Source organism: Orbicella franksi, chromosome 13 (assembly GCF_964199315.1).
Source record: "Orbicella franksi chromosome 13, jaOrbFran1.1, whole genome shotgun sequence".
Classification (NCBI taxonomy): domain Eukaryota; kingdom Metazoa; phylum Cnidaria; class Anthozoa; order Scleractinia; family Merulinidae; genus Orbicella; species Orbicella franksi.
Window position 1 is genome coordinate 16,056,260 of NC_138157.1, and position 26,734 is coordinate 16,082,993.

Consider the following 26,734-nt stretch of genomic DNA (forward strand, 5'->3'; position numbering starts at 1 on the left):
AGATTTGCCGTAAGAAAGATACTACCGATATCTTGAACTACGAAATATGAATATACGAAAACAGAAAAATCTAGTATAATTTTGGAATTATTTTTCAGCAATTTTCATCTTAATCGTGCTCATTTGTTGATCCACTCACTTATTTTTCCCTGTATGGTTTGAAATGTTCTTGCATTTACTTGAAATCAAACGGACACATTTTTCTTGTCTTATCTATTCCATTTACCGTATTTAGTTATAATTAGGTCACCATAGTTGATGACATTCAATGGTATTAACTTTTTTATAGCAAATCTAGTTCGCGCAAAATTCAAAATTCGAGTCCTTTAGTTTATCGTTTACATTATATACAAATTGCAATATATTTACAATAACTGGTGTAATTTTCACGTCGATCTTATCTAAGGAAGACTGGTGAAAAGCTTAATTAAAATGTCATGCAAGACCTGCTAGGTATGGTCCAGAAAAAAATGTATCAAGACACCTTAATGAAAGTGATATCGGACAGAGGATATATCTCGGACGAGTGATGGTGGTGACCTCGGTAATGAAGTCCGGATAACAGGTGAGTCTCCATAGAACTGCAACGATTCCACTCAGGCATATTGAATACGAGTGAGGAGTTTTTATTACGCCCATTTCAGTCTTTTCAGTCGCTGATCCAAGATCGATTCATTTGCCCATGAAAACACTGAAAGTAGGCTACTAAGTAGGAACTTAACAGCACGAGTGTTTCAGTCTATTTAACAATTATATATCATAAGGTCCAGATTTCAGTCACGCATAGAAATCGAAAGCGAATAATCTAATTGTTTTAAAGTACTATATCAAACACGAAAGACCGTGTTTGACCACATTTCCAAACACCGAGAAGAGAGTTAAAAATACGATGCGCAACGGAGTATTTTTGACGTGTTTGGAAATGTGGTCAAACACTGCCTTGAGTGTTTGATATATCCTCAATCGAAACTAAAACTAAGGAGAAACGGGGAAATAAAATCGTAAATATCTATGCTATTTAGAGCAGATATCCAAACATCGTCAGGGTCGTAATTTCCTTTGCTTAAACTTAATGAATTATCAATGAGTTTGAGAAGTATAAATCTACTAGTCGTTCAAAATTTGATCTAAATCCTCTTCACAGATACTTCGAAAACACAGAGAAACGGTTGCTTAGAATAGATAGAGTATAACGTAGCTAATAAGAGAACGACATTCGTGATAGAACGCCAGTAGATTTTGCACTCAAGTGTTATTTAAAATTTGAAATTGAGTACGCACGTACATGCATCAGTTTTTTCAATAATTACAAGCTTTTCTAGTCAAGCAACTGTGAAATCTTTCCAGTTTTTCTTCTCAGGAATTTATCTATCTATTAACATCTAAATGTTCCTCCAAAACGTCGGCAAAACATAAAAAACGTTGCCATTTCGTAGGCGACCGACTACCACTGTACACTAATGGCTGATTGTGTATGATTAATCAGATTACAGCATTTGCATTACTATACTAGAAGAATTATACTAATGGCTGATAGTATACGAGTAGCTCAGCCATTCAGAGTACAGCATTTGCATTAGTATACTAATAGAATTCTACTAAAACTCGATAGGAATCATTCTCGTTTCCAGAGCCGCCTGTCACTCTTAGTCTGCGGGGCCTTGGCACAAGGAAACGGTGGAGTCACATGAGTGGCTAAATTCATGAGCTAAGATTTTCACTTATTCAACGCCCGATAACTTGCCGAAAATATCCATTGGTCAATCTTCTAACAAAAACCTTTCGATTAGAACATCTACAAATCTTCACGGTTCTTGTAACAGAAAGGTTAAAATGGAAGTAAAATTGAATCAGAATAGACAGAAACAAATATAAAATGTTCTATTTCTTTTGACAAACTGCGAGAAAAGCAAGGAAAATCACCCGTTTATTTCAGCATGTAAACTATGTTTGCTCGTGCTAGTTCTGTTTCATCGTCATGGACGTTCGGCTTTTAAGAAGCGTTTTCTTTCAATGCGTTTGCTAAGAAGAAGGGAAAAAAGAGACACAACTATTTAACATTTGGCTGACAGGTTTATTTACATGAAAAAATCTACCCTTTTTTAAACATCGCCAAAACCAATGATTTTAGATTGCCCTGAATATATAATACATATTTACAAAATGATTGCATAAGAATTTTATTATTTTATCTTAGTTGCTGGCCAGAAAATGTAAGAACCATAACATTTACAGAAGACACCTCTTCTGTCTAGTAATTGTGATTTCCAATAAAAAATTCTTGTATACATAAATTACAATCTTAAATGAAATAATTTATAATTTGTAGACCAGATTTATTGTGAAAATTACCTGGTATGGACTGGAAATCTGTCTTTGATGGTGTTTGTTATAAAAAAAAATACAAAAATTGTGGAGTCATGGATGTTGACGAAAGAAAATGTGAAATTTCACATAAGCACCCTGGGCACTTACTGGAGGAAATACAGGATGTAAAGATTGATTATTTACATATTAACAAAATTTTGGAATAACTCGGCCAGTATTCTAGATAAGTTGACAATTTGTCCACAGCGGTCAAACGTACTGTGCACGCGCAGGTCCCGCCGTCTTTCCGCCAAAACAGCCACTTAACCTCTTTTAGCTCAAAAATCCTTCACTTTCAAGCCAAACGTTAAGATAGTTACTGAAAAGTTATACGACGCAGATGCATAAAGAATTTAGTAATTGATATCCATCTAGTTTGTTGGCTCGTAATCTGATTTATCACTGCTCGTTTTATAATGTTTTCTTACATAAGTCTTGAACATTTTTGCTTCAAGCTCAACCCAACAATTTTCGAGGCTGCGAAAACCAAAAATCAAGTGACGTTGAATTGTTGCGTTTTACCGCTGTGAACATAACTGTGAAGATACACTGCCTTCAACGATCTGGCTCGCAAGGTTTTCCAGGACCGGTATTGTAAAACAAATGACTAGCAGCCAGTGCTTCGTTTACTACAATGGACAGGACAAGTTCAGTTATCAGGACTTCTTAACAGACTGGGTTCAGTTATGAGGACTTGGTTTCTTTTCAGATTGGGTTCACTTATCAGGACTTCTTTGCAGATTGGGTTCAGTTATCAGGACTTCTTTACAGACTGGGTTCAGTTATCAGGACTTCTTTACAGACTGGGCATTCTTGAACACCTGTTTGAGCTGTTTGTCACGATCACTGTTGTCGCACCCTGTAGAGAGAGTTCAAAAAATTGAAGATGGCTGACGTGCCTCCCTTCAGCAAATAGAATAACTTTCACTGGCGGACGGGTTTTCGTGCGCGAGTGCCGTTGTTTTGGCGGCGAAGCCGTGAACGCGAGCGGCAAGTGTACATCAAGTTTCAACATTTCACAAGCACAAAAAATTATGGTTTTGTATCTTACGTGTATCTGTGGTTGTCTTTAAATTTTAAGACACAAAATGGTCACCTGCGTCACGCCATGCGCACTACCTACCCCTCCCTAACAAGCCAAGAAATGGCTAGTATGTCACCTATGAATATCTTGTATTGGCTTGTTAATTCTTATTCGTTTTCGATGGTACAAACCTGAAAAATCTTCTACTAATTTCACAGTATCTTACCCAAGAACGTATTTGTAGGATAAGAAGGATTTGGAATGCAGTCTGCGCCACTGGTGTCGTCCATGTACACTGGGCCATCATTCCATATCAAGTCAAAACCGCCAACACGCTTCTCGCGGCCAGTCAATCTAATAACGAAAAAATATATTAAATAAATAACTGTTCCTGTGGAAATTAAAAACTATCTGCCGGTCGAAAACAAATCAAATTGGGCCAACGGCGCGCTGCATTTCTCATAACCTTTCACTTCCCTTTTCCTTTAATTGTAACTGCTGCTGCAGCTGCTGTTGTTGTTTTTTATCATCAACAACCATTAGTACTTGAGAGAACGTTCCACACACAAGGGGCCAAAGTTATCGGTAAGTCAGTTTGCACGCGGGATCCTGCGGTTGTTAACTAGCGTTCACTGTGCATGTCAGAGTGTATGTTTTGCTGCTGAAACCGCTGGTAACGAAAACAAATAATGGTTACATAATAAAAACTGTCTCACAGTTCAGTCGATTGCAGAATTTGCCCAGCATTAAATTTACCAGCACTCATTTCTACACTAAATGAGAGTGGCATTGAGAAAGCAAAGCCTTTTCAACAAATATTGGCCCAGGGCTTATCATCGGAGGGAAATTTGATAGTATTATGCTCTGAGCTAAATTCATCATAGATAGAAATGTTCCATATTAACCTGTTTTCCATGTCAATGATATGCAACATGTCCTCCAACAGACGACACTTGAGCTCGTAATCAGACTGACTACTGGCAGTCAGCGAAGGCGAGGCATTCACTTCAATCAGCCAACTACAGAAACAATCAGTGTATTAAAATCAGATACGGATCTCACCCAGGTATTGTTTTCAGTAACAAATCTGATAAATATATGTATATCTAATTAACCAAGCACGTGGCCTTCACTTTAGACGAGAATATCGGTGGCACTGCAATGACACACTCGGCTATTTTGTTCTCATCACATTCTGAAGTCTTTTTTGTGATCTATTACTGAACAGATGCAAGGCAACACGGAATCTATTTGTTAACTGTGCAAACTGCGGTTGGCAATTTAGCTGTAACCTCGCTATTTCCACAACTGTTAATTACTATATAACTGACGTCTGAAACGCAAAAAAAAAATGAACTTACGGTTTTAGTTTGGAGTCGACTAGAATATCATAACCATATCTGTCAGGTCATAGAGTTGACCAAGTTAAGGAGCCAAATTATGCAAATAGAATCTTTACGCTTTCCTTCCCAAGCTTAAATTGCTAATCCTCTTTATCAAATGTATGGCTTGACCTTTATTATTGAAACTGTTTAAGTTGTTAGACATTACAGGGTTGCAGTTGTTAGGGTAGTTCTGAAAAAACTGTTTTTGGTGACTGATATTTCGACAACCTAAATCTGGAACTTACTGGAACCAACCAATAATTGTTGATAAACTTTACACGAGTCTTTCAATCATGCAATACCATCATGGCGAAACTGAGCATCTATATTATAACTAACATGATCGCATCCACAGACGTGACAATATAAGGATACAACTCAAAGCAGTGCTTGTCGTTTATCATTACTTTTTGCACAGCTTGTATACTTTTGATGTAGATGTTATCCATGTCTCTAACCAAAGCTTCAACCTGAAAAACCGAAAATGTCGATATTTAATTTATACTGGCATGCAGTTTGTAATCGTTTTTAACTAGACATTTAGAAACACAATGTGCTCCCCTGGGGAACTAAGGTGTAATGAAAATAAAAACGTTTAAAAAGAAGTTTCTGAAACGCCGTGTTAACAAGACAAACTAACTAGCCACTGAATAGTGCTATATCTTGCGGATAAAGCGCTATTTATCCCTTGTTCAAAGCCTGATTAAGCTAACCCAGGATTAGCGAGAAGTTTGATTTCATTTTTGTAACTTTTTAATGAGGTTTTCTGTTTATATTGTTTGTCCTTCAGTTTTGAGTTTGAATAATCTCAAACCTCGCAAAATATTAGCAGTGAAAAACATTTTTATACAAGATAAATTAATACTTCGGTCAACGTTTAATTCTGAGGTAGTGTCAACCGGCTTTCGAACAACCCTGCCCTGGCCTGCAGCCTAGATGTTGGCTTAACTGAGAACTGGCACTAATTAACACTAATCAGCTAAACATGAAGCAACTACTATGGTTGAAATACCGCAGTTTAGTCACCCCCCTCCCCTCCCCCGCATTCCTGTGCAATGTTGACAAAACACTTTGAATTCATGCAAGAAAGTATTTTGCCATTTTCCAACATTTGAAAGGCGGATTAGGTAGTATGCATGGACAAGTTCGAAGTGGTTGTTATGATCCTAATTTCAATCATTTGTATGAGCTTTAACTGAATGCGACGAGGATTATAGGAGTCTTTCTACTTTCTCTGGATAGTGAGCAATTTTTACCTTTTCTATGCCATGTTTTGACACAAGATATCTTCTGAGCTGCTGTAGAGACCACTTGCAACCCTGAAAATATGAACACGAGAATCTTGTAACTAAAAGGTAAATTCTGCATTCAAGCCGAATGGCCCAACAGCCAGCAATTGTCTCTACGTTCTGTAGCATTAAGCAGCTAGGAGTATTTCTACTCCCCCTGGAGGTAAAGCTCATTCATCATAGTATATACCCTGGCATTTAATTCTTATCGGCATCAATTTATACACCTGGGTGGGGAGAAGCATGGTGGGAGTAAAGTGTCTTGCCCAAGAACACAATGCAATGGCGCCCACCTAGAGATTAATCTTCTCAGTTTGTCGTAACAGCATTGTTTTGTTTATTCAAGGGAATCAAATGGTGTTTCACCCAAGAAACGTTTTTGCTACCTTCCCATCTCAAATTAGGATACCAAAGATGTTTCAGTTACACTGGTTTTATGCTGCAGCCACATACCTTTTCAGCATCATAATCAGGAGCTGTTTTCTGGATGGCGACATTAGTGAGATGTACATCTACAGTGTGAACTTGTTAAGGACTGAAAATCAAGTCTTATTATAATGTATGATTTGATTTCATCACACAAAGTTCAAACCCTTTTTCAGAAACAAATTGCCAGGAATTTTCCAGGACTCAGATTGATTTTTCCAGGACTCTAAAATTCACATTTAACCGTTTCACTCCCAAGATGTCAATGTTAATTCTCCATACATTTCATTTTATTACCTGAGTTTAACAGATTTCCAGAACTTTCCAGGACCCCAGTAGCCTTTTTTTTCTAGGACTTTCCAGTCCTGGAAAATGCCACAATAAAATTCCAGGACTTTCCAGATTTTACAGGATGCGTATGAACCCTGATTACAAACAAGCCTGTCTCGTAGCTGAAGGGAGGCCAAAAGGTCAGACAGAGATTATAATTATAGTGTTGTCAACAAATACTGTATCTTCTATCTGTTCTATTACTTTGATGATATCTAACGAGTAACTGGACAGCAGAAATAGAGATTTGACTGGTTGTTTCAAAGCATGACTAAGCTGAACCAGGATTAGCAGGAATTTTATTTCAGTTTTACAGTAATTTTTCAGTGGCGTTTTCTGATTACATTTTTCATGCTACAGTTTTAAAATGTAATAATCTCAGACTTAAAAAAAAAACATTTATTCACACAGCCATTTTTTCCTCGCAGTTTATTTTTGGTCTCACTCAATGCACTAAGCAAATGAAGAACTACTCATAGTCTAGAGATGAAAAACACTTCAATTTATACCAGAGAAAATACTTTTCAATAAGCTTATAGGCTTGTTTTGTGTTTGTTACTTTTCCAACAACCTGGCCCTGTATTGCTTAATATATACTGGGTGTTAGATAGCCGTCTTTCCAGCAATAATTTAAGAATTCAAGGATCCTTCTGACCTATTCATGGCTAACAAAGGATACATGTGTCATCTATTGAGTCCAAAGAAAACCTTGTATTTGAAAATCTTGCAAAGCCTTCTCTGTAAAGCCAGGCACACATTGGAGCATACTAAGAAGGAGAAACGTTAGTCAGTGAACAACAAAACTGATAAATGGAAATAATCATAAGAGCTGAGTACTCTACCAAGGAGCAACTACACAATACAGGGCCACTTTTGAAGGTGCATATATTTACATGTAGTGTCTTGTTTGGCTCATTTCGCTCAGCAGTGGATAAAAGAACGAGGTCTATATATAGTTAGTGGCTCGTTTGGCTCAACAGTGGATAAAAGAACGAGGAATAATCTACATGTATACATGCTTCAAGTCCTATGACTATATATTTATGGCTTGTTTGGTTCAGTGGTGGATGACATTAAGGAGCAAACGAGCCGGCTTATTTGGTGGATGATTAATAGTGGCCCTGTATTCTGTAGTTTACTATAATACTGTTTCAGGAAGGTGGTTCTACAAAACATTTGTCACCTATCTGATATATGCATATGAAAATGTGTCTCAAATGTACCTAAAATTATACAGTATGTTGAGTGATAGAACACTGACAATTGATAATGTTTTAAGGCCGCCGCACACTACCCGATTTTTTTTCAGCTGACAGAAAATCTTCACTTGTCAGCTAGTGTGCGGTGAATTCAGACAAGTCTGCGACAGGATTGTGGCTTGTCAGGCGATATCTGACAGTGCTAGATCTCAAAACGTCTTGTCAAGCCTTGTCGGCTAGTGTGCAGTGGACCAAGACAATTTGTCGGGGTTCATGTGCACCTCAACCAATTAGGAAATGTCATGAGAGTCACGTCAGTGGTATAGGTGCCATCTTGATTTTGGATCACTCGGCCCCAAGCCTCAATGCAGTTAGTCACGACAAAAAGTCGGCTAGTGTGCGGCAAGCTGATGGCCCAACAAATTTTAACCTGATTTGACCCTGACAGAAAATCTGCAGTTCTACTACAAAAAATCGGCTAGTGTGCAACAGCCTTTAGCGTCCAATTTCAGTTCCTAAAACAAACACTCACCTATACATGGCCCCTGTCCCTCTCTTCAACAAAATATGAACCCCCACCACCACCCCCACACAAAAAAGAACAAAAAAAATCAGCTTCCCTGAGGTTAAACCTCTCTTAGTCTAGGCTTGATGTACTATGCATTTTTCAAAGGTTATCTGGATAAAAAATAGGTTGTTGTGAAATCATTAACAGACTGAATAACAGTGAAAAGATACTCACTGCTGTCACCAGAACATAAACTCTCAAGTCAAACTTTCTACCTGATTTGAAAAGATAAACAAACAAGAAAGAATTACGCATTTTTCATCACTGTTCAACTTGGGTATATTTAAACTCCTTGTAACAGCAAGTTAATTAAAAACATTTACTTTTATATACCTGTTACTAACCAAGTTCAAGGTCCGTACTGTAAGTTACGGACCAAGTTTTTTCCCGTTCGATTTATGGCCCAAGCGCGAAGCGCGCGGGTCATAAATCAAGGGGAAAAAACGAGGATCCGTAACTTACAGTACAGACCGAGAAGACGAGGTTAGTAAGATATTTATTATAATATCTCTACTGTGTGCCTGACGGGTTCGGAAACAATTTCTATTCACGTTGATTCGGAAAGGCTTCAAATTTCTGACGCACCTCGAAAGCAAAACAAGTCTGAGTTTGAAACTGTTTTTAAGTCGTTAGCACGCTTTATTACACAATTTAGAGTATAAGAAAGTTATAAACTTTCACTTGCTCCAAAAGTAAAGAACACTTAGCAATAAATCACGAAACAGTTTTGCAACAAAACCAACTTGAAATTTTAGCGGGCCGTACAGGAGAGTAGGGCCCGCCAAATTGATCAATCACAGTGCACGTACTAACTGAGAGATATAATAAATATATTCATGCACCTAAAGAATGGTAAAACTCATAGTGTTCATCTCAACATCATTAGCCAACTGATGCCAACCAAAAAAAGAAAAAAAAAAAAGAAAGAAGATTAAGATAAGACTCAGCAAACTTGTCCTATTTCATGTGATATATATCTTAATAATGTGTGAATTGAGTCCTTTGTTACTGAAAATACTGGTAAGTAGTCAACAAGTAATCAACATTTGTGGGTGCATCAATTTTGTAGGCAGTGAAAACGTGCTCTTGCCTAATGGGTGTTTGAAAAAAATTACCTTTTGAAAGAAATTTAGTAAGAATTTCACAAACACAATTAAACTATTTGCTCTTGGTTTTTGAGTTGATAGTTCATTCATTAATAGCGTCATGAATTATCACCTCATAGAAATCAAATTGAGACTGAAGAATCTACTTCTTATAAGCAGTTCTAATTACTCAATGATTGTCTGCCAAAAGAAACTTAGGTAGGTAGGTAAAGTCTGCATATGAGCCAAGTGGCCCATCAGGCCGGAGCTTATCCCGGTTTCTGTAGCATGAAGTGACTAGGAGTATTTCTACTCCCCCCTGGATGGGATGCTAGTCCATCGCAGGGTTACCCCCAGCATTAAGTTAACCGGTACCCATTTATACACCTGGGTGGAGAGATGCACTGTGAGAGTAAAGTGTCTTGCCCAAGAAGACAACACAATGTCCCCGGCCAGGGCTCGAACCTGGACCGCTCAATCCAGAGATGAGCGCACTAACCATGAGGCCACCGCGCCTCCCCCAAAAAAGAAGAAGAATCTACTTCTTATAAGTAGTTCTAATTGCTCAATGACTGTCTGCTAAAAGAAACTTACTTCCTATTAAATATGGATCTTCAATATAACGCTGTACAATGTATGCCTCTGGTGCTTCTTTCTCATCTTTCTGAAAACAAGATAAACATCAACTTCAACTGACTGATGAAAGAGTAAACAATCAAGAAATCAATTGTAACCTTTACCATATTCAGGAGTAAACTGAACTCAGAATAATGAAACCTTGACAGGGAGACAGGTATTGGTTGAAACAAATTTATGAGTATTTTGACTGATTTTGTCAAGAGCTGTTACATTCATTTAGAAGACTAGTTGTTGATAAATCCCAAGTTTGTCTTGTTGCATGTGGACATTCAATTTCCTTCCCTTGCCAGTCTAGGAGAATCATTTTTACCAAAGAATTATGTAAAATAAAATCATACTCATTTGTGAGAAAAATGATCTACCCAAAAGTAAATTAATTTTCTGCTTAAAGGTTTTCCTCTTGCTTTCCTTCTGTTACTGCTAGGGGTTTTGTTCTATGCTGCAGCATAAGATATAACTGGAAAAAGACTAAAATTGGTCTAAATTTTTAACACTCCTGAAGCAAGCTACCATGAGCATTAGGCATCATTGTTAAAAAGACTTTTCAGGCCTTTCAGGGTGTGACAAAAAACTACATAAAAGGTAGTAGGAAGGTCAGTAAACTGCAGACAGAGATGAAAATGACTATATCTATGTTAAACGCCACATGACCATCAGTGCCTTAGACCCAGATCCTTGCGGTAAGTGACATTAACTGCATATGTAGTGTTTTCATTTCCCAGCCAGAGGAAGGGCCGCTACTCACCCTGTCATCCTGCATGGCTGCTCTATAAGGGTCTTCCTGAAAATTAGACAAGGAAGGTGAAGATATTCACTAAACTGCATTTTAATGCACATGCAAATTGAAATACTTTGCCTTCAGCTAGCTCTCCAGAAGGAAATGGAAAAAAGAGAAGCCCAGGGAGATGCTCAGCAGATCAGGATAAAAGGCAATTAATAGGTGCAAGAACATGAGAAGGAACAGCAGTGCTGTTCCAAAAAAAGGTCACTACTCTTCTGTGGAAGGCATTTGGTTTGAGACCTGCCCCCTTCCCCAAACCACAGGAGTACCCGACGGAGCAGCTCGACAGAAAACCCGCTCGACAGGCTGCAGTCACGCTGGCTGGGAAATATAAGCATTAGATCATTTACTGGCTGGGATTTTCGTTCAGCGTCTGGCTTGCTAAAAACTGATTTAAAATACTGTCCCTAGCTGGAAAAAACGTGACTTGTTTGTTTTTCCTGGCTGTGACTTCTTCGAAAAAGCAATCAATTAAACTGCTTCCGTCCTGGGACATAAAAAACGTGTGAGTGAGCTCTAAAGTCTAAAGCCTTCCGCTGTGAGAAGATAAACCGCAAGCAGTCGTACTTACTCCCAGCGCCACGCGCTACAAAAATAATGCAAATCAACGCGCGCGTGATGCCATGCCCAAAAATGATGGCTCCATTGTCAGATCGTTGCGGTTTATCTTTTTCATCAACCAGTAAAAATTGCATAACATCAGCGGCTGTCATTTTCAATGACGTAATAGCACTAGTATCTCGAATGGCCAAATCCGTTAAAAATGTTCTTTTCAATGGAACAGGATCTCCGCTCGTTTGTCGTTCCAAAGGCCTGAAGAAGCCGTCACTTCAGAAAACCGCTGCTGGCGCTATTGTGCTGCAAGCAGTCGGCAGTTATAAAGAAACGGTGGAAAGCAACTAGCAGGTTAGTAAATTCATTCCTATAATTCTCTTGCTTGCACATGGGGCAGTGATGGTACATTGTACTGGAATCAGTGACACTCTTCGCTGTATGTTTTGCATTAATTCTTTCATTTATAGACAACTAAATTTAAAAAGGTATCGGCGGCATGAGAACCTAGACTCTAAGGTGTTCATTTACATTCCTCGTTTGCAGTCATTCTGAGTTATTTCGAGGGCTCCGCTGGTAAAGGAAAGAAACAAGATCTGCCAAATCTGAGATCTGCTTTGAAAGGGACTTGGCGCAGACAAACAAAGCAGCTAGATAAAGGGTAGGCATAATGTTCTGTTTATATGCACTAGGCGTCTGCATCGGTGGTCAACTTTTCTCTCTTGATGCTAAAGTAATCAAGTAAAGTGATCTCATTGTACCATACACTCATCGTTTCGCTCATAGCATTTTGGGTTGCTATAAATCTGCAAATTTGCTTAATCGAAAATTTCCCGAAAGTTGCCGGAAGACGAGCGACAATGGTTTGCCCTCTTTTTCAGTCTTATTGGGTACATTAAATGCCTTAATCATGGTTCAATACTAGCATAACGAGTTAATGTTTGTCCTCTGGAAATCAAGGGACTATCGCGCGTTGCTCACCGGAAATGGCCGTCGGGTGAATTCATTCCACACTGTTCGCTGTCTCTTTGAGAGAAATGCTTTTGGTGAACTCATTCCGCACTGTTCGCTGTCTCTTTGAGAGAAATCCTTTTATTTTGAGACCCTAAACTTATTAATGTATCGGCGATCATGATTCAAGATTGCCAGGAGTTAATTTACATTTGCAGTCATTCTGAGTCATTTCAAAGGCTGGAGAGAAAAAAAGAAAAGAGACTAAGGGAAGACCTCTGCCAGATCTAAGTTCCGCTGAGAAAAGGACTTACCAAAGAGACAAAGTAGCTGGACAAAGGGTAGGCATATTTGTTTATATGCGCTAGCTCGGACTGCAATGTTGGACATACAACTATCCTCTCTGAGCTAAGATAAAGGGATCATTGTACCATACAATCAATGCCTCGCTCATAGTACTTTTGTATTGCTTTAAATCAGTGCAACTTTGCGTGATGGAATTTTCCGAAAGTTGCCGGACAAGGGTCAATTGTTTGCCCTCTTTTTCAGTCTTATTGGGTACAAGGGACTATCGCGCGTTGCTCACCGGAAATGGTAGTTAAATCATGCAATGTATTTTATTTGGCATAATGAGTAAAATGATAAAATTGTCTATGTTATTAAAATCTTTGTCAGTTAACAGAACTCAAGATTTTACCTTCTTAAACTTTGCTTCAGTTTGTAGTTGAGAAGGAAACAACTTTCGTCTTTCTGTGCGGCTTTCTTTGAGCAAAACTATATCATTTGTCACCTTTGGTTGTGTTTCACAAGGCTAACTGGTCGGACCTGTAGGTTCTGCGTGTAATCACGTAATAATTGAATTTCCGTACCAGGAACCGAAGGATCTTTCGAAGCCTAAAGAAGACAGAAATCAGCGAAGGATTACAGAACTCGCGATCGTTTGTCATTTTGAAAACACTGCTTTAGAATTGTGAAAAGCTAACTACTAAGCAAGTGTCCCGAAAATATTGCCAAAGTACAATTTGACAGGCGTAACGCGCGATGTGTTCGACTGCGCAAAACAAGTGAATTTCCGGTAATAAACGCGATCCAAAACAGCTTTCATTTGAACTCATCGTTGACCTACCAGTTGAGGCAACAGTTTCATTCTGCAAGCTAGTGCCGTGAATTAACTAGAGTCGTGAAATGAATGATCTATCGATGAACTGTATATCGAAATGGACACTTCTGCCAGTTTAAAATTCTTTGACCAAAGAGCACACGTCTGGACGAACAAGTAATGATTGCTTTTGCTGCGAATCCTTGCGGCTTCTGTCGTGAGGCTTTCGCGGTGATCGCCTGACGAACGACTAACGATTGCTTTTGCTGCGCATCCTTGCGGCTTCTGTCGTGAGTCTTTTGCGGTGATCGCCTGACAAACAAGTAACGATTGCTTTTGCTGCGAATCCTTGTGGCTTCTGTCGTGAGTCTTTTGCGGTGATCGCCTGATGAACAACCAATGATTGCTTTTGCTGCGAATCCTTGCGGCTTCTGTCGTGAGTCTTTTGTGGTGATCGCCTGACGAACGACTAACGATTGCTTTTGCTGCGAATCCTTGCGGCTTCTGTCATGAGTCTTTTGCGGTGATTGCCTGACGAACAAGTAACGATTGCTTTTGCTGCGAATCCTTGTGGCTTCTGTCGTGAGTCTTTTTGCGGTGATCGCCTAACGAACAAGTAACGCTTGCTTTTGCTGCGAATCCTTGCGGCTTCTGTCGTGAGTCTTTTGCGGTGATCGCCTGACGAACAAGTAATGATTGCTTTTGCTGCGAATCCTTGCGGCTTCTGTCGTGAGTCTTTTGCGGTGATCGCCTGATGAACAAGTAACGATTGCTTTTGCTGCGAATCCTTGCGGCTTCTGTCGTGAGTCTTTTGCAGTGATTGCCTGATGAACAAGTAACGATTGCTTTTGCTGCGAATCCTTGTGGCTTCTGTCGTGAGTCTTTTGCGGTGATCGCCTAACGAACAAGTAACGCTTGCTTTTGCTGCAAATCCTTGCGGCTACTGTCGTGAGTCTTTTGCGGTGATCGCCTGACGAACAAGTAACGATTGCTTTTGCTGCGAATCCTTGCGGCTTCTGTCGTGAGTCTTTTGCGGTGATCGCCTGACGAACAAGTAACGATTCCTTTTGCTGCGAATCCTTGCGGCTTCTGTCGTGAGTCTTTTGCGGTGATCGCCTGACGAACGACTAACGATTGCTTTTGCTGCGAATCCTTGCGGCTTCTGTCGTGAGTCTTTTGCGGTGATCGCCTGACGAACAAGTAACGATTGCTTTTGCTGCGAATCCTTGCGGCTTCTGTCGTGAGTCTTTTGCGGTGATCACTTGACGAGCAAGTAATGATTGCTTTTGCTGCGAATCCTTGCGGCTTCTGTCGTGAGTCTTTTGCGGTGATCGCCTGACAAACAACTGACGATTGCTTTTACTGCAAATCCTTCCGGGTTCTGTATTGAACCTCTCGCCAACAAAATGTCATATTGACAAAGGTAACTGACATCTGTTTGTATCGTAGGTTCATTTGAAAATTAAAATGACAGACACTGGGTAGCCAAAGCCTAGTGAGGGCTTGGTAATCTTGTCTTGCTTTTACTTCATAAGCTAAACAATTTTTCTTTGCATGGATGTTCGTTGAATTTTTGGAACAATAACTGTGGGAAATGAAATGAATGTGAAAGTTTGTCGTATGTAAGCGTTTGAAACTGATTGACAGGTTGCTTGTTGTACTTATAATAACAACGATAGATCTTCATTAATATCTAGATTACGTCTGTTAACTGAATGGACATTGTTTATACTTCACGCTTCTTTTGGAGGGAATTAACGATTTATTTTCAGAGTGAAGCTTGGATCCCTGAAGGATAATCAGGACACTTTAAGCACATTTTATCTTTCCCTTTTGTTTACTGTTGTTTGGTAAGTGTAATCTCTTAAGTGTTACAAAAACTTTCCAGTCAAATGTAAAAATGAAACCATTAACGTACTTTTTGCGTTCATGGTACGCAATACTAAATCCGTTGTTATATTAATAGTTCTAAGGAAATGTACCTTGCTATGGTATATTGAAATTACTCGCTTGCTGGCTGGCAAAAAATGGTATACTCGAACATGCTGGCAAACTTTTGGCAATCTTTTCTTATGCTGGCTAGCTAGGTGACAAATTTAAAGCATGCTGGCTCGTTGACGACCTCATCGTCGAGCGCTGGCTGGGAGTCCAATAACTTCGAAAACCTGCTTGCTGGCGGTGAAGAGCGGGTATTTTTTTCCCAGGAAAGTTAAATATTAAACAAGATTGACGTAGCAACACTCGGGTAATGTTAAGCAGACCGTACGGTGGATTTTCTTCAAAACTTTCGTTGGGTACTCCTGAAACCAGGGCTCTGGAAATTCCAGTTTAGCTCCATACTCTCCTTTCATAACTTTTCTTACTAGTGACCATATTTTGTTTTATTCTACAGTGTACCACCCATTGTAATGTTCTTACTGAAGAAATAAGAATATTGGTAAATTATTTGTGATTTCTTCTCTCTTATGTTTTTCCCAAAAGCTCACTACATTATTTTTATATTTTGCTAGGTTGCTTCCAGGATCTTTTAGGATCTTTAAAACCAGATCTTAAGGACATACTTTGTCTAATTAAGGATCCTTTATTATGGGGATCTTATCTCTGAAGATCCTTAAAGACTGACCCTTAATTATCATCTTCAAGATCTTTGACGATCCACGTAAGAATTTTTAAGAACCTTCAAGATCTTGAAGATTTTTCAACAAGATCTTTGAGGATCTTGATAAAGATCCCCTTGAAAGTGTTTTACCAGGGTTAATTCAACCACTTCTTGATTTCCAAATCAACCACTATTTCTATGTTAACCATCAGTTTAAGAGGAAATGCCATGCTACAGTAGATATAAGTATTACTTTCATTTTCTCCCATTTTAAAATAAAATAATTTGTATAAAAACAATTGTTAGAATACCTTTTTCCAGTCCATGATATCTTTTAGTTTTCTAAACAGGAAAATTCCCTTTCCTTGAGACTTTCCTACCTGTTATACATGTATATGCAAAATATGTATATTAATTTTATTTATTAACCAGAATTACTGGTCAGTCAACTGTGTTCTATTAGAAATCCGTGAATCTGATTGGTTCTGTCATCATTTTGTAAATACATAACATGGATTAATTATTGCAAACATTTCAAGCAAACTCACAGGCTTCATAATCCATGTTGTGCCTGGGTTTCTTTTAAATTCTTCCACAAATATGTGATACTCCATCTAGGATAGGAAATAAAAGACCCACAAAATTAGTTGTTAATTCAAACTGAGAAAGGTAAGAAAAAAACAAGAGGCAAGACACAAGAAAGCAAAATCTTCCAGGAGTTACTCAAAAGATAAAGCTAACTCAAAACACAAGATACAAATAAATATTAAATAAATTACAATATTTTGAGAGGAAGCCATGTCAGCCTTAGCTGCTTTTCATGCAGGTCCTAGAGCTATACTGGCCAAACTGAACTTGGAGTGTTGGTTTTTGTGGAGGGAGGAAAACCGGAGAACCCGGAGAAAAACCCTAGGAGCAGGGCAAGAACCAACAACAAACTCAATGCACATATGTCACCAGACTGGAATATAATTGAACCTGGACCACATTGGCAGGAAGCAAGCACTCTCACCACAGCACCATCCCTGAAACCATCTCAGTCTCCCAAAAATATACCAAGTTAATAAACATATCCAAAGCCATCATTTGGAGATGAATGCCAGTTTTTTGTTGTTTTTTGTTTCTTTGCCCTCTTTAGGTCTGATTATCTCAACACATATTAATTTATTAATACTTGAATTGGTAAAACTGAAACACAGACTACCAAGATTATTTACCAAGATTATTTAATTAAACAAAGCAGAGTTGGATATGTCCAGGCTGGAAGAGGATTCATGGCAGGATTCTTCCAATTCAGAGGTTCAGGGTTAGCTGCAAACTAAAGGGATTATGTGTACTAATGGCATCCACGATCGACTGTAAATCAATACTCTCGATCAGCACCTTGATTGGTACTCGATTGGCATCCCGATTGATACTTAGTTGACACTCGATTGACACTTGATCAACAATCAATTAGTTGACTGTCGACCGACTGTTGACTGAGATATCGATGGAGTGTCGATGGAGAGTCAACCGAGGTGTCAATGGAGTGTCGATCGAGGGTCGATCAAGGGTATCAATGGAGGGTATTGATCGACACTCAACTGCAGAAGCCGTTAGTACACATGATCTGACTAAAGTACCATTGTTGTTCACTTACCGGAAGTTCAAATGTGGTTGGGAAAAAATCACACCTAAGGCAAGTAGTCAAGGACATATTGACTAAATACTTTGGGGTCGCTTGTGTTTCAAAAGGACATTCATTTAACTATTAAGGTCACCATTTTGGTCCAACATGTTATAAACAACTTAAATGCAGTTGGGTGTGTAATTTCCCTCCTACTAAATGTGTAGATCCAGAAAATATCCATACCTACCCCATGGAAGGGATTTTCAATAATTTCAGGAAATTCCAATAAAGCTTCTCACATTTCTTTAATTATTTTGGTCTTAGAGAACCCCCACTCTCAAAAAATTCCAATCCGTTCTGTGGGGTGGTATGGAAATTTTCTGGAACTGGACAATGCACTTTTCAAGAAGCACAAATTATTTTGGGCACCCATTGTGCAATGACAGGCTATTACTAACATGTCCTTGCAGCTTTGTAACAGTCAGCAGCCCTTGCCAAATCAAATGTTGGAAGTGTCAGTCACATTTAATTGGAAAACAAGTAATACAGTGATAATTATTTAATGCCCCACACCAGCTTTATGCACTTACTGGCACAATTAGACAAAGATGAGATGATATCTTCTGTGTCAGACACTTTAATACAAGGATACTTAGCAGCTTCAAGTTTTCCAAATTCTCTCTCTATTTGTTTCTTCAGTCTCTTCATATTTTTTGCCATGAGGTTCTTTCGTGTCAACTGCAGTGATATACATATTATTAATCATTTTACATGGTGCAAAAACTTTTCCACATGTAACAAATTGTTAGAAAACTAAAGGAATCTATAAGTTAAAGGTAATTAATCATTTGTGATAACAATTTTGTACCTCATAGTGATTCCTGAAATGACAGATCTTGACATGTTCTTCCATGTACATATGGTCAAAGTTCTCTCTCATCCAGCCCACATCACACCAGTAGAAATCCCATTCACCTTCCCTGTCAGTCAATCATTCAGAGTTTATATGTATTTGTTGCATTCATAGCATTTACATTGTCTTATTTAATTTTCTAGATTTTCAATTGTTTTGTACTAAGAAATATCCATATCAACCACATGGAAAGCAATGGCATCCATGCCAACTCTCCCAGACTATGCAGGAGTCTCCTGGATACAGACAAGGTCTCCCAGTTTCTTATATGCGTCACCCAATCTTCCAGATACTTATTCCTTTTTCACACTTATTTTGAGTAATATATTTGAAAAATTGAGGGGAAATTTTTGGAATATTTGACACATTTTTGTGGTTGAATTGGCAAAGCTCTACATGTACATTGAATAACAATTTTTAGGGTCAAGAAAGAAAAATTGGCAATGTTTCAGATTTCATGTTTTTTAGGTTGGCATCTCTGCAATATGCAATGGTAAGTTATGCAGTTTTAAACCTTAGCTGGTGGTGTATATTTGGAAAACCTTGGGAAATCTCTAGTGTGTTATATGCTTGGAATGCACCTGGTTGCTATGGTAACTAGTTAAGGTTAATAACTACATCACATCGTTTGTCAGGAATACATTCTAAAAAGAAATAACTCTAACACAATTGGGCCTCTACAAATACGGTTAATACACTTAAATATTGTATTACAAGGTTGAGTAACCATAATAACAAAAAATGGTTAACTTACTCTCGGATTTCCGTCCAACCTTTTGAGCGAAGAACATCCAAAATAGTATTTTGAAGCGAGCATTTGAATCGGATGACACGGCTGTTGTCACTTGTAATTTTAAAAAAGAATGGTTAAACGTTTCTTTCGCAAGGGTTAAGCTTTAATAAATTTTATAAGATTATTAGAGACGACAACAGAGAGACGACAACGTAGAGACAACAGATTTGGTCTTTGAATACTTACAACGGTTTTCTCTGGACTGGTTTCCAGTTAAGAGTTGTTTGCTGTAACAAAAAAGGTACATTTTTCAGTTACAAGGTTGCGATTGGACCGAGAGAAAAGTTTCCTTACTTTATTTACCTTATCGCGTTTTGCCGCCATGTTGAAAATCCCAGTGAAGCCCACAATGCATCGGGGTTTGACTAGTTCTTCCCAGATCCCTGGAAAAGGAAGTCCTATCTTTCTTCGAAGTTTTGGAATGAGAGCTTTCGCCTTTGACATTCGTTTAAAAAGGAAAATGTTTCAATGTTGACAAAGAGGAAAGACTGTTACAGGTTAAGGTAAAGGTCGAATTAGAACATGCATCGAGGGTACCACAGTCCTGGAGGCTCGATCAGAGAAATAAAGCTCTGTCTTTTAGGGGTGAGGACAGTGCATTACTGTATTAACAATTTACTATTCGTGAGTTTTTACTACATACCGTGTCTAAATGTCGTCGAAAGTGATTTTATCTAAAGATGATTTACTTGTCTGTGTTTGAACTGTAGGATGCTGGTGTGGGAAAGTCATGTTTGGTCCATCGGTTCGTTTCTGATTCATTTAATGCCTCCTCACCCCCTACCATTGGGTTAGTATCAGTTGAATTGTTGAGGTTGTTGTTTACGTACAGTGTTATTGAAGCTTACCTGATTAATTAAACAGTATTCTTATTTCGTGATATGATACTGATGATGTTCAGAATAAAGTAAAGAACATAAGCAGTGGAAAGGAAGCCCTCTGTCTGGACATGCTTAAATGATCATTCAAATGACCAATATTTTTAATTTAGTATTTATTGTTTGTCCTAATTGTGACAGAAGGTTTCCGAAATTTAAAAATGAAACTCGTGTTTGTTTGGTTTTGTATATGACCCACTACAGTTGTTAATCAAACAACAGTACTTATAGGTCAGGTTGTGTTTCTCTGGGCTGATGTAGGTCTGGACTTATAGTCAAAGATCACATGCATCATGGTGCTTCAAAGGATGTTATCTGCATGGCAAGGATTCATTGGTTCCTTTGTGCCATGATCTGGGTGATCTTGGATCATTCATCCTGATCTCGATCATCCCAAAGGAATACCCCCTTTGTCCGGTTACAAGTGATACAGTGTATTGATCAAATAGAGATATCAAAATACCCCCACCCCTGCAAGGGCAGGACACACTCCAGGCATTTGACTGATTGAACTGCCCCAGGGGGCTAGGAATTTGCCAATGGTGGTTCTTTTATGGGGGAGGAGAAAATTATACATCATATACTAGAGAGGTGGAGGGGAATTTGAACATTTCAAGTTGTCTAAAAATTATGGTGCAGTCAGAAGACATCAAGGTACAACACCATTCGTCTTTATTTGCACACACAATCTATTTTACAGTTATAAGTGCTTTTCCACAGATGTTGTTGCTTGAGTGGAAGGGTCTTAAAAAGCTCTGCATATACCTGATCTAGAAATTAATGGTAACTTTTATCCTGGAAAGGTTCAACTGTTCATTTAACTTGCTTGGTGCCATGTAATCAACAAGAAAATTAATAACAATGGAGAAAGGCTTTAGCTATCCAGATACATCTCTTATCTTCCACTTACATTCATCTGTGATGAAAGAGAAGCCTAATATAACATCGGCCAAAAATTTATATTAATTCACTGCACAGAGCTGATGATAAGGTGTCTCTCAAACTGGTTAGGACTAGGTGGAAACAAAGACAATAAGGGACATTATCCCTTATAGCCTACATAGCCAGTGGGATTTTACATGCCAGTGCTTCTGTTTAGAGATCAGGGCCATAAATGAGGGAGCAGTAAGAATGGGGAGGAGTTAATTCCGTCGTGTGCTTTGACTCTTTTCTTATAGTACACTATGTATTTTGCCTGATTGTGTCACATTTTTTTTAAATCATTGGGAATCATTGCTTATTGTATCTTGCAGAGCTGCTTTTATGACAAAAATGATGCTTGTGGGAGAACAAGCATTCAAGTTTAATATTTGGGATACTGCTGGACAGGAGAGGGTATGTACATTCAGAAACTTTTAATTCATAAATGCATCATTATTGACATAATTGAGTTATGACACAAAAGATCGTAATTTAGTTTCTTTACAAAACATTAGTCTACTTTCACGGTAGCTTTATTATAGGAGACATTACCTATATTATCAGGGACCAACTTATCAGAGCAAACAATGGTATGTTGAGAGCCATTTATTTGACTTAATGTATATGTTTTGTCTTTCAGTTTAAGAGCCTCGCTCCACTTTATTATCGAGATGCTGCTGCAGCCATTTTAGTTTATGATATAACAAGTGAGGTAAGTTGTAGCAATGTAAATAGTGGATGGGCAAATATACGCAATTATTTAAGCTTAACAAATTTATCTTAACTATAACAAAGTGACTCAAACCTCAGTCTGTTCAAATCAAGTCCAATAACTTGCATAGTGGATAAAACCCTACTTTGTGGTCATTGAAGTGAAGGCTAGTGATTTCACCATTGATTTCACCATCGTGGAATGGCATGAAGACATCAAATTGATTTTGGAGTGGCAAAAAAATCAACTAGCTGTGCTCAATTAAGTGAGGACAGCTAGTAAAATATTGTTGTTAACACAGGAGGCCTTATGCATGATTATGTCACGTGCACAAAATTCACCACCAAGCCCTGTTTGCAAAAATTTTCTCAAACCTCAGGTACCTTTGTGTTGTTTAAGCAAGGCCAGTATTCTTTTCATCTTTGCTGCCTAGGGAATTTATCCACAATAAATTCTAAAAGAAAGGCTTGGTGGTGAAATTTGTTTGTGTGATGTCATCATGCATAAGCCAGGGCTATTTTTGTAAACTATATAGACTAATCTATCACTTTCCATTTTAACTGACTGTCTGTTCAAACAACTGTGAAAAATGGTGAGGGGTACTTGGGTTCTTGATGTAGATTCCTATGAATTTCACATTGAAGAGGTGTTTTTTCCAGTAAAACACCACATTTACAGTATGTAATAAAGTTTGTGATATTACGGAACTTGTTCTAACTTTCAGGTCTTTGGGTAATATAAAACCATTTTAAGCATTATTGTACTTTCTTTCTTTTTTGTAATTGAAAGTGGGCAGGCTAGTCTTTTTCCAGCATGGTACAAAAAAAGAAAAAACAAGGACAAACTCAAGTAAAATTTGCATCCTCTGTTGAATTTCAGAGTTCATTTCATGCTTTAAAAAACTGGATCAAAGAGTTAACAAGATATGGTCCCCCTGATATCCTTATCGCTATTGCTGGTAACAAGTGTGACAAGGCTGATCAAAGAGAGGTGTGTTTTTGTTTTCAAGGATATTATCTGATCAGGTTGATAGCGGTACAAATGAACCTAGTCTCTGTAGCAGCTAATCCTACAGGATCCAAGAATGTTTCTCCTTTAAAGGGATAATGTCGTGAATTGCAACTATGCGACATTTTAGTCGAAGCTTAAAAATTAATGCAGCAGAATGTTTCAAGTTTGAATTTGGCAAATTCAAAATGGCATCAACTGATGGAGCCAGCTGTGGTGTGTGAACAAGGGAAAACGACATTGAATAACTCATACACACACAGAGAGAAAAGGCTGTCATAAAAGGATAATTTAGATGGAAGTATGTTGTTGTTGTTTTGGGCCAGTTTAGTGGCTGCCTGTCATCCCTGGATTCAGTGCTTTCATGCAGTGAATGCTGGGTTTTGATTTGTTAAGCTAATCAGTTCATCTTGACCTCCTAATCATAATTCATTGTTATCTTAGGAATCCATTAGGGAAGTGTGGTGCCATCATGCTTAGTGCATTCATCTCCGGATTGAGTGGTCTGGGTTCGAGCCCTGGACAGGTTGTGTTGTGTTCTTAGGCAAGACACTCTATTTTTACAGTGCATCTCTCCACCCAGGTTTAAAAATGGGTACCAACAAATTTAATGCTGGTGGTAACCCTGCGATGGCCCAGCTTCCCATCCAAAGGGAGTAGAAATACTCCTAGTTGCTTCATGCTGCAGAAACTGGAATAAGCTCCGGTCTAATGGGCCCCTTGGCTTGTATGCAGACTTTTAGGAATCCATATGCACGTGGCTTTTAACTGACGTATTGAATGTATTGAACATCTTTTTATATGTGCTATTCACGGTGTTCCTCCTTAGGTTCTGGAGGAAGTAGCAGAGGAGTTTTCCAATAGCGTGGAAGCAATATTTGTAGAGACAAGCGCTCGCACAAACAAGAATGTTCACTGGCTCTTTGAAGAGTTGTGTGAGTTCGTGTTTTCTTCATTATCAATATCTCATATTTAATTATCAATAGCCACTCGAGCAGCTAAAGCAGTGGCAGATCCAGACCTTGAGCTAAGGGGGGCAGGCAGTTTTATTTTGCTTACCCTGCCAGCTTTTCTTTCTTCTGTGATTTCTTCTTTTTTACCCAAAATAAGGGGGAGGCAGGGCTGGGCCCCTTGGGCCCTTCCCCTAGATCTGCCATTGTAAAGTAACCATAGCAATGGACTAGCATCCCATCCAGGGGGAAGAAGAAATAATTTTCTAGTTGCTTTATCCTACAGAAACCAGGATAGGTTCCATGAATGGTATCATGGAACACTTGGCATTTTAACATCAGTGCCAACCCCACCTCTGCCCCCCACCACCACCCCTAGATTGAGATCTTCTAAAATGGGTGAGGCCTGAAGTGGGGACAATAAACCTATTCTCACTTCAATAGTGACAGGGGAAGATCTAGGAAAAGTGTGCAGAGGGTGCACACCCACCCCTGAGATGAAGACTTCTTCTTCATATTCCCTTTAAAAATTGGTTAACCTCACCAGTCTGCAGTTACGCCATTCCTTAGTGGTGCACCCCTCCTAAGAAAAATCCTGGATCCACCCGCAAGTGAAGTAGCTCTGTAGCCTCAGAAAGAGGGATATTTTTGACCCGTGCATTTTTTGTTCTGCGTTAAGCCATTTCTGAAGGGGGGAAGGGAAGCTTCATGCCTTAAAAAGATACATATGCTGTCACAGGCTCACATTTAATACAACTTATCTCCTGCTTAGCTCGCAGACTACCTCAAGAACAAGCAGAACCTCACCCTGCAAACCGCACCCTTCTACGACCCAGACAAGCTGAAGATCAACAGCCAAAGAGATCTTGTTGTTCTGAGAAATCACAATCTTGAGTAGAACTGTACAGATATTAGTGTAACTTGTATTAAAGAGTCGGTAGGTACAAGAATTCCTTAAATTGAGATTCATTCAGTATAGAAGTAAGGGCTAGGAACAACTCTACCATTGGAAAGGAAAATATCTGGTATTGTTGCAAAGATGGCACACAAGCCATGGTTCACTTCAGAATTGCAAGGGGCCTGGGTATGAGTAGCTAGAATTTATTAAGTGAGAGGATAATTGAATGAACCCATGTTCGATCCCTTTTATGAGACATTCCTGCAGGGAATCAGGGTAGTCATGGTAGTTGTATTCATCATCTTGGGCTAGATATTTGATTTAATGAATACAACTACCATGATTCCCTGCAGGCATGTCTCAGAGAGGGAATAGACCAATAGACCAATTTCGATATATTAAAATTCAGCCTAAAACAATAGACCTCAGCACGAGGCTCTGGGGAATAACTACAGAATTTGTGGGGTTTATTCCCCAGAGCCTTGTGCTGAAGTCTATTGTGTTAGGCTGAATTTTAATATATCAAAATTGGTCCATTTCAATATATTAAAATTCAGCCTAACACAACAGACCTCACAAGGCTCTGGGGAATAAACCTCCCAAACTCTGTAGTAATTCCCCAGTGCCTCGTGCTGAGGTCTATTCTTTTAGGCTGAATTTTGATATATCGAAATTGGTCCATTGGCCATTATCTCAAAAGAAGTAAACAACCAAGCCAAATTTTGTAATCTTCTTTTCAGTAGGAGCTAGACTAGAGGCTTCTAAAAATTAGAAGAATTATCAAATACTGTGTTAGGGCTCCAAAACAGCAGCTTTTTTGCAAATGGGCGTTAAGCCTAGGTTACTAAATAAACCTAACTTTGTTTTGTTGTGCAAAGTTATTTGATTATCTCGCCAGGAATAACGTACATCTCTTTGCAGTGCACCCAATTTATGCGGCATAAGATTCACTGCAAAATTCTGTAATTAAACACATTGCCCCATGTTTCGTTTGTTAGTGACAAATGCAAGTCCGCAATACCATACTAATTTCTGTAGGATTGTGTTTTCGGCATGGATAATTTGTACTCAAAATGTACATGTGGCATGCAAGAAAGATGGCTGCTTCGTGCTCAGGTTACAAACAGGCTACGATTTCTGTTTTAGTTTTAATTCATTCCCAGGCAGGCCTTTTTCATTTTAGTGGCATTAAATTGCAAATGGGAATATTCATTTACAGCTCACCCTGTGTTAGTGGGCATCTCCCATAAGCAAGAAACTACATGAAATTGTGGTGCCCTGTTTGTTCTGTGAAGTGCTTCAACCATTTTGACTGCAACCGTTCTTTACAATTTAGTGTATTAATTAAAAGTTGAGAATAACTGACATATTAAAAGTGGCTTTAATCTTCTTGGCATTCATCGTCGATTTTTCTGTTTTTGGTGTTGTTAAATGTAATTTAGGAGATTTAAAGCAGTTAAAACTTCTAGCTAACTTGCATGGTAAGTGAAAGCCTTACAAGGGAGCCTGAAGATTGGTTCTACACATGACTACTATTTAAACAACACTGTGTTTCTGCGAGGAACTATCGGCTGATAGTTGCCCCGCGGAAATGTGATGTTCTTAAACAAAAATTTACCCGAGAAGCAAAGCTTCAAAAAGCTCCGTTTTCAAAATGTTTTCTGTCCACACGAAAACGAAAAGCCAGCGTTTTCAAATTGCTCTGGTTTGAAGAGCGTTTTCCAAAGCTTCGTTTTCGTGACGGATTAGTGTGGA

At 38.7% G+C, this 26,734-nt stretch overlaps 2 protein-coding genes and 1 pseudogene across 2 annotated transcripts; 1 reads left to right on the plus strand and 2 right to left on the minus strand.

Annotated features, from left to right (window-relative positions):
* Window positions 1-1,283: 1,283 nt before the first annotated feature.
* LOC145465895 (putative tubulin polyglutamylase TTLL9) lies at window positions 1,284-20,056 on the minus strand. Its single transcript, XM_081449658.1, has 19 exons — window positions 19,916-20,056; window positions 19,799-19,839; window positions 19,574-19,663; window positions 18,775-18,886; window positions 18,559-18,644; window positions 17,937-17,970; window positions 16,839-16,908; window positions 16,606-16,670; window positions 11,058-11,093; window positions 10,268-10,337; window positions 8,763-8,803; window positions 7,501-7,588; window positions 6,519-6,577; window positions 6,033-6,095; window positions 5,152-5,246; window positions 4,753-4,791; window positions 4,297-4,410; window positions 3,618-3,745; window positions 1,284-3,226 (listed from the first exon to the last, which is right to left on the minus strand). The coding sequence occupies exons 1-19, from the start codon at window positions 20,054-20,056 to the stop codon at window positions 3,153-3,155; spliced, it is 1,446 nt and encodes a 481-aa protein (XP_081305784.1). The 3' UTR covers window positions 1,284-3,152.
* On the minus strand, window positions 13,925-14,953 carry LOC145466198 (uncharacterized; annotated as a pseudogene).
* LOC145465898 (ras-related protein Rab-22A-like) lies at window positions 20,043-26,375 on the plus strand. The gene is made up of 7 exons (XM_081449661.1): window positions 20,043-20,197; window positions 20,323-20,402; window positions 21,744-21,825; window positions 22,052-22,123; window positions 23,003-23,113; window positions 23,961-24,066; window positions 24,854-26,375. Exons 1-7 carry the CDS (start codon window positions 20,135-20,137, stop codon window positions 24,973-24,975), a joined length of 636 nt encoding a protein of 211 aa, XP_081305787.1. The 5' UTR covers window positions 20,043-20,134; the 3' UTR covers window positions 24,976-26,375.
* The last annotated feature ends 359 nt before the right edge of the window (window positions 26,376-26,734 follow it).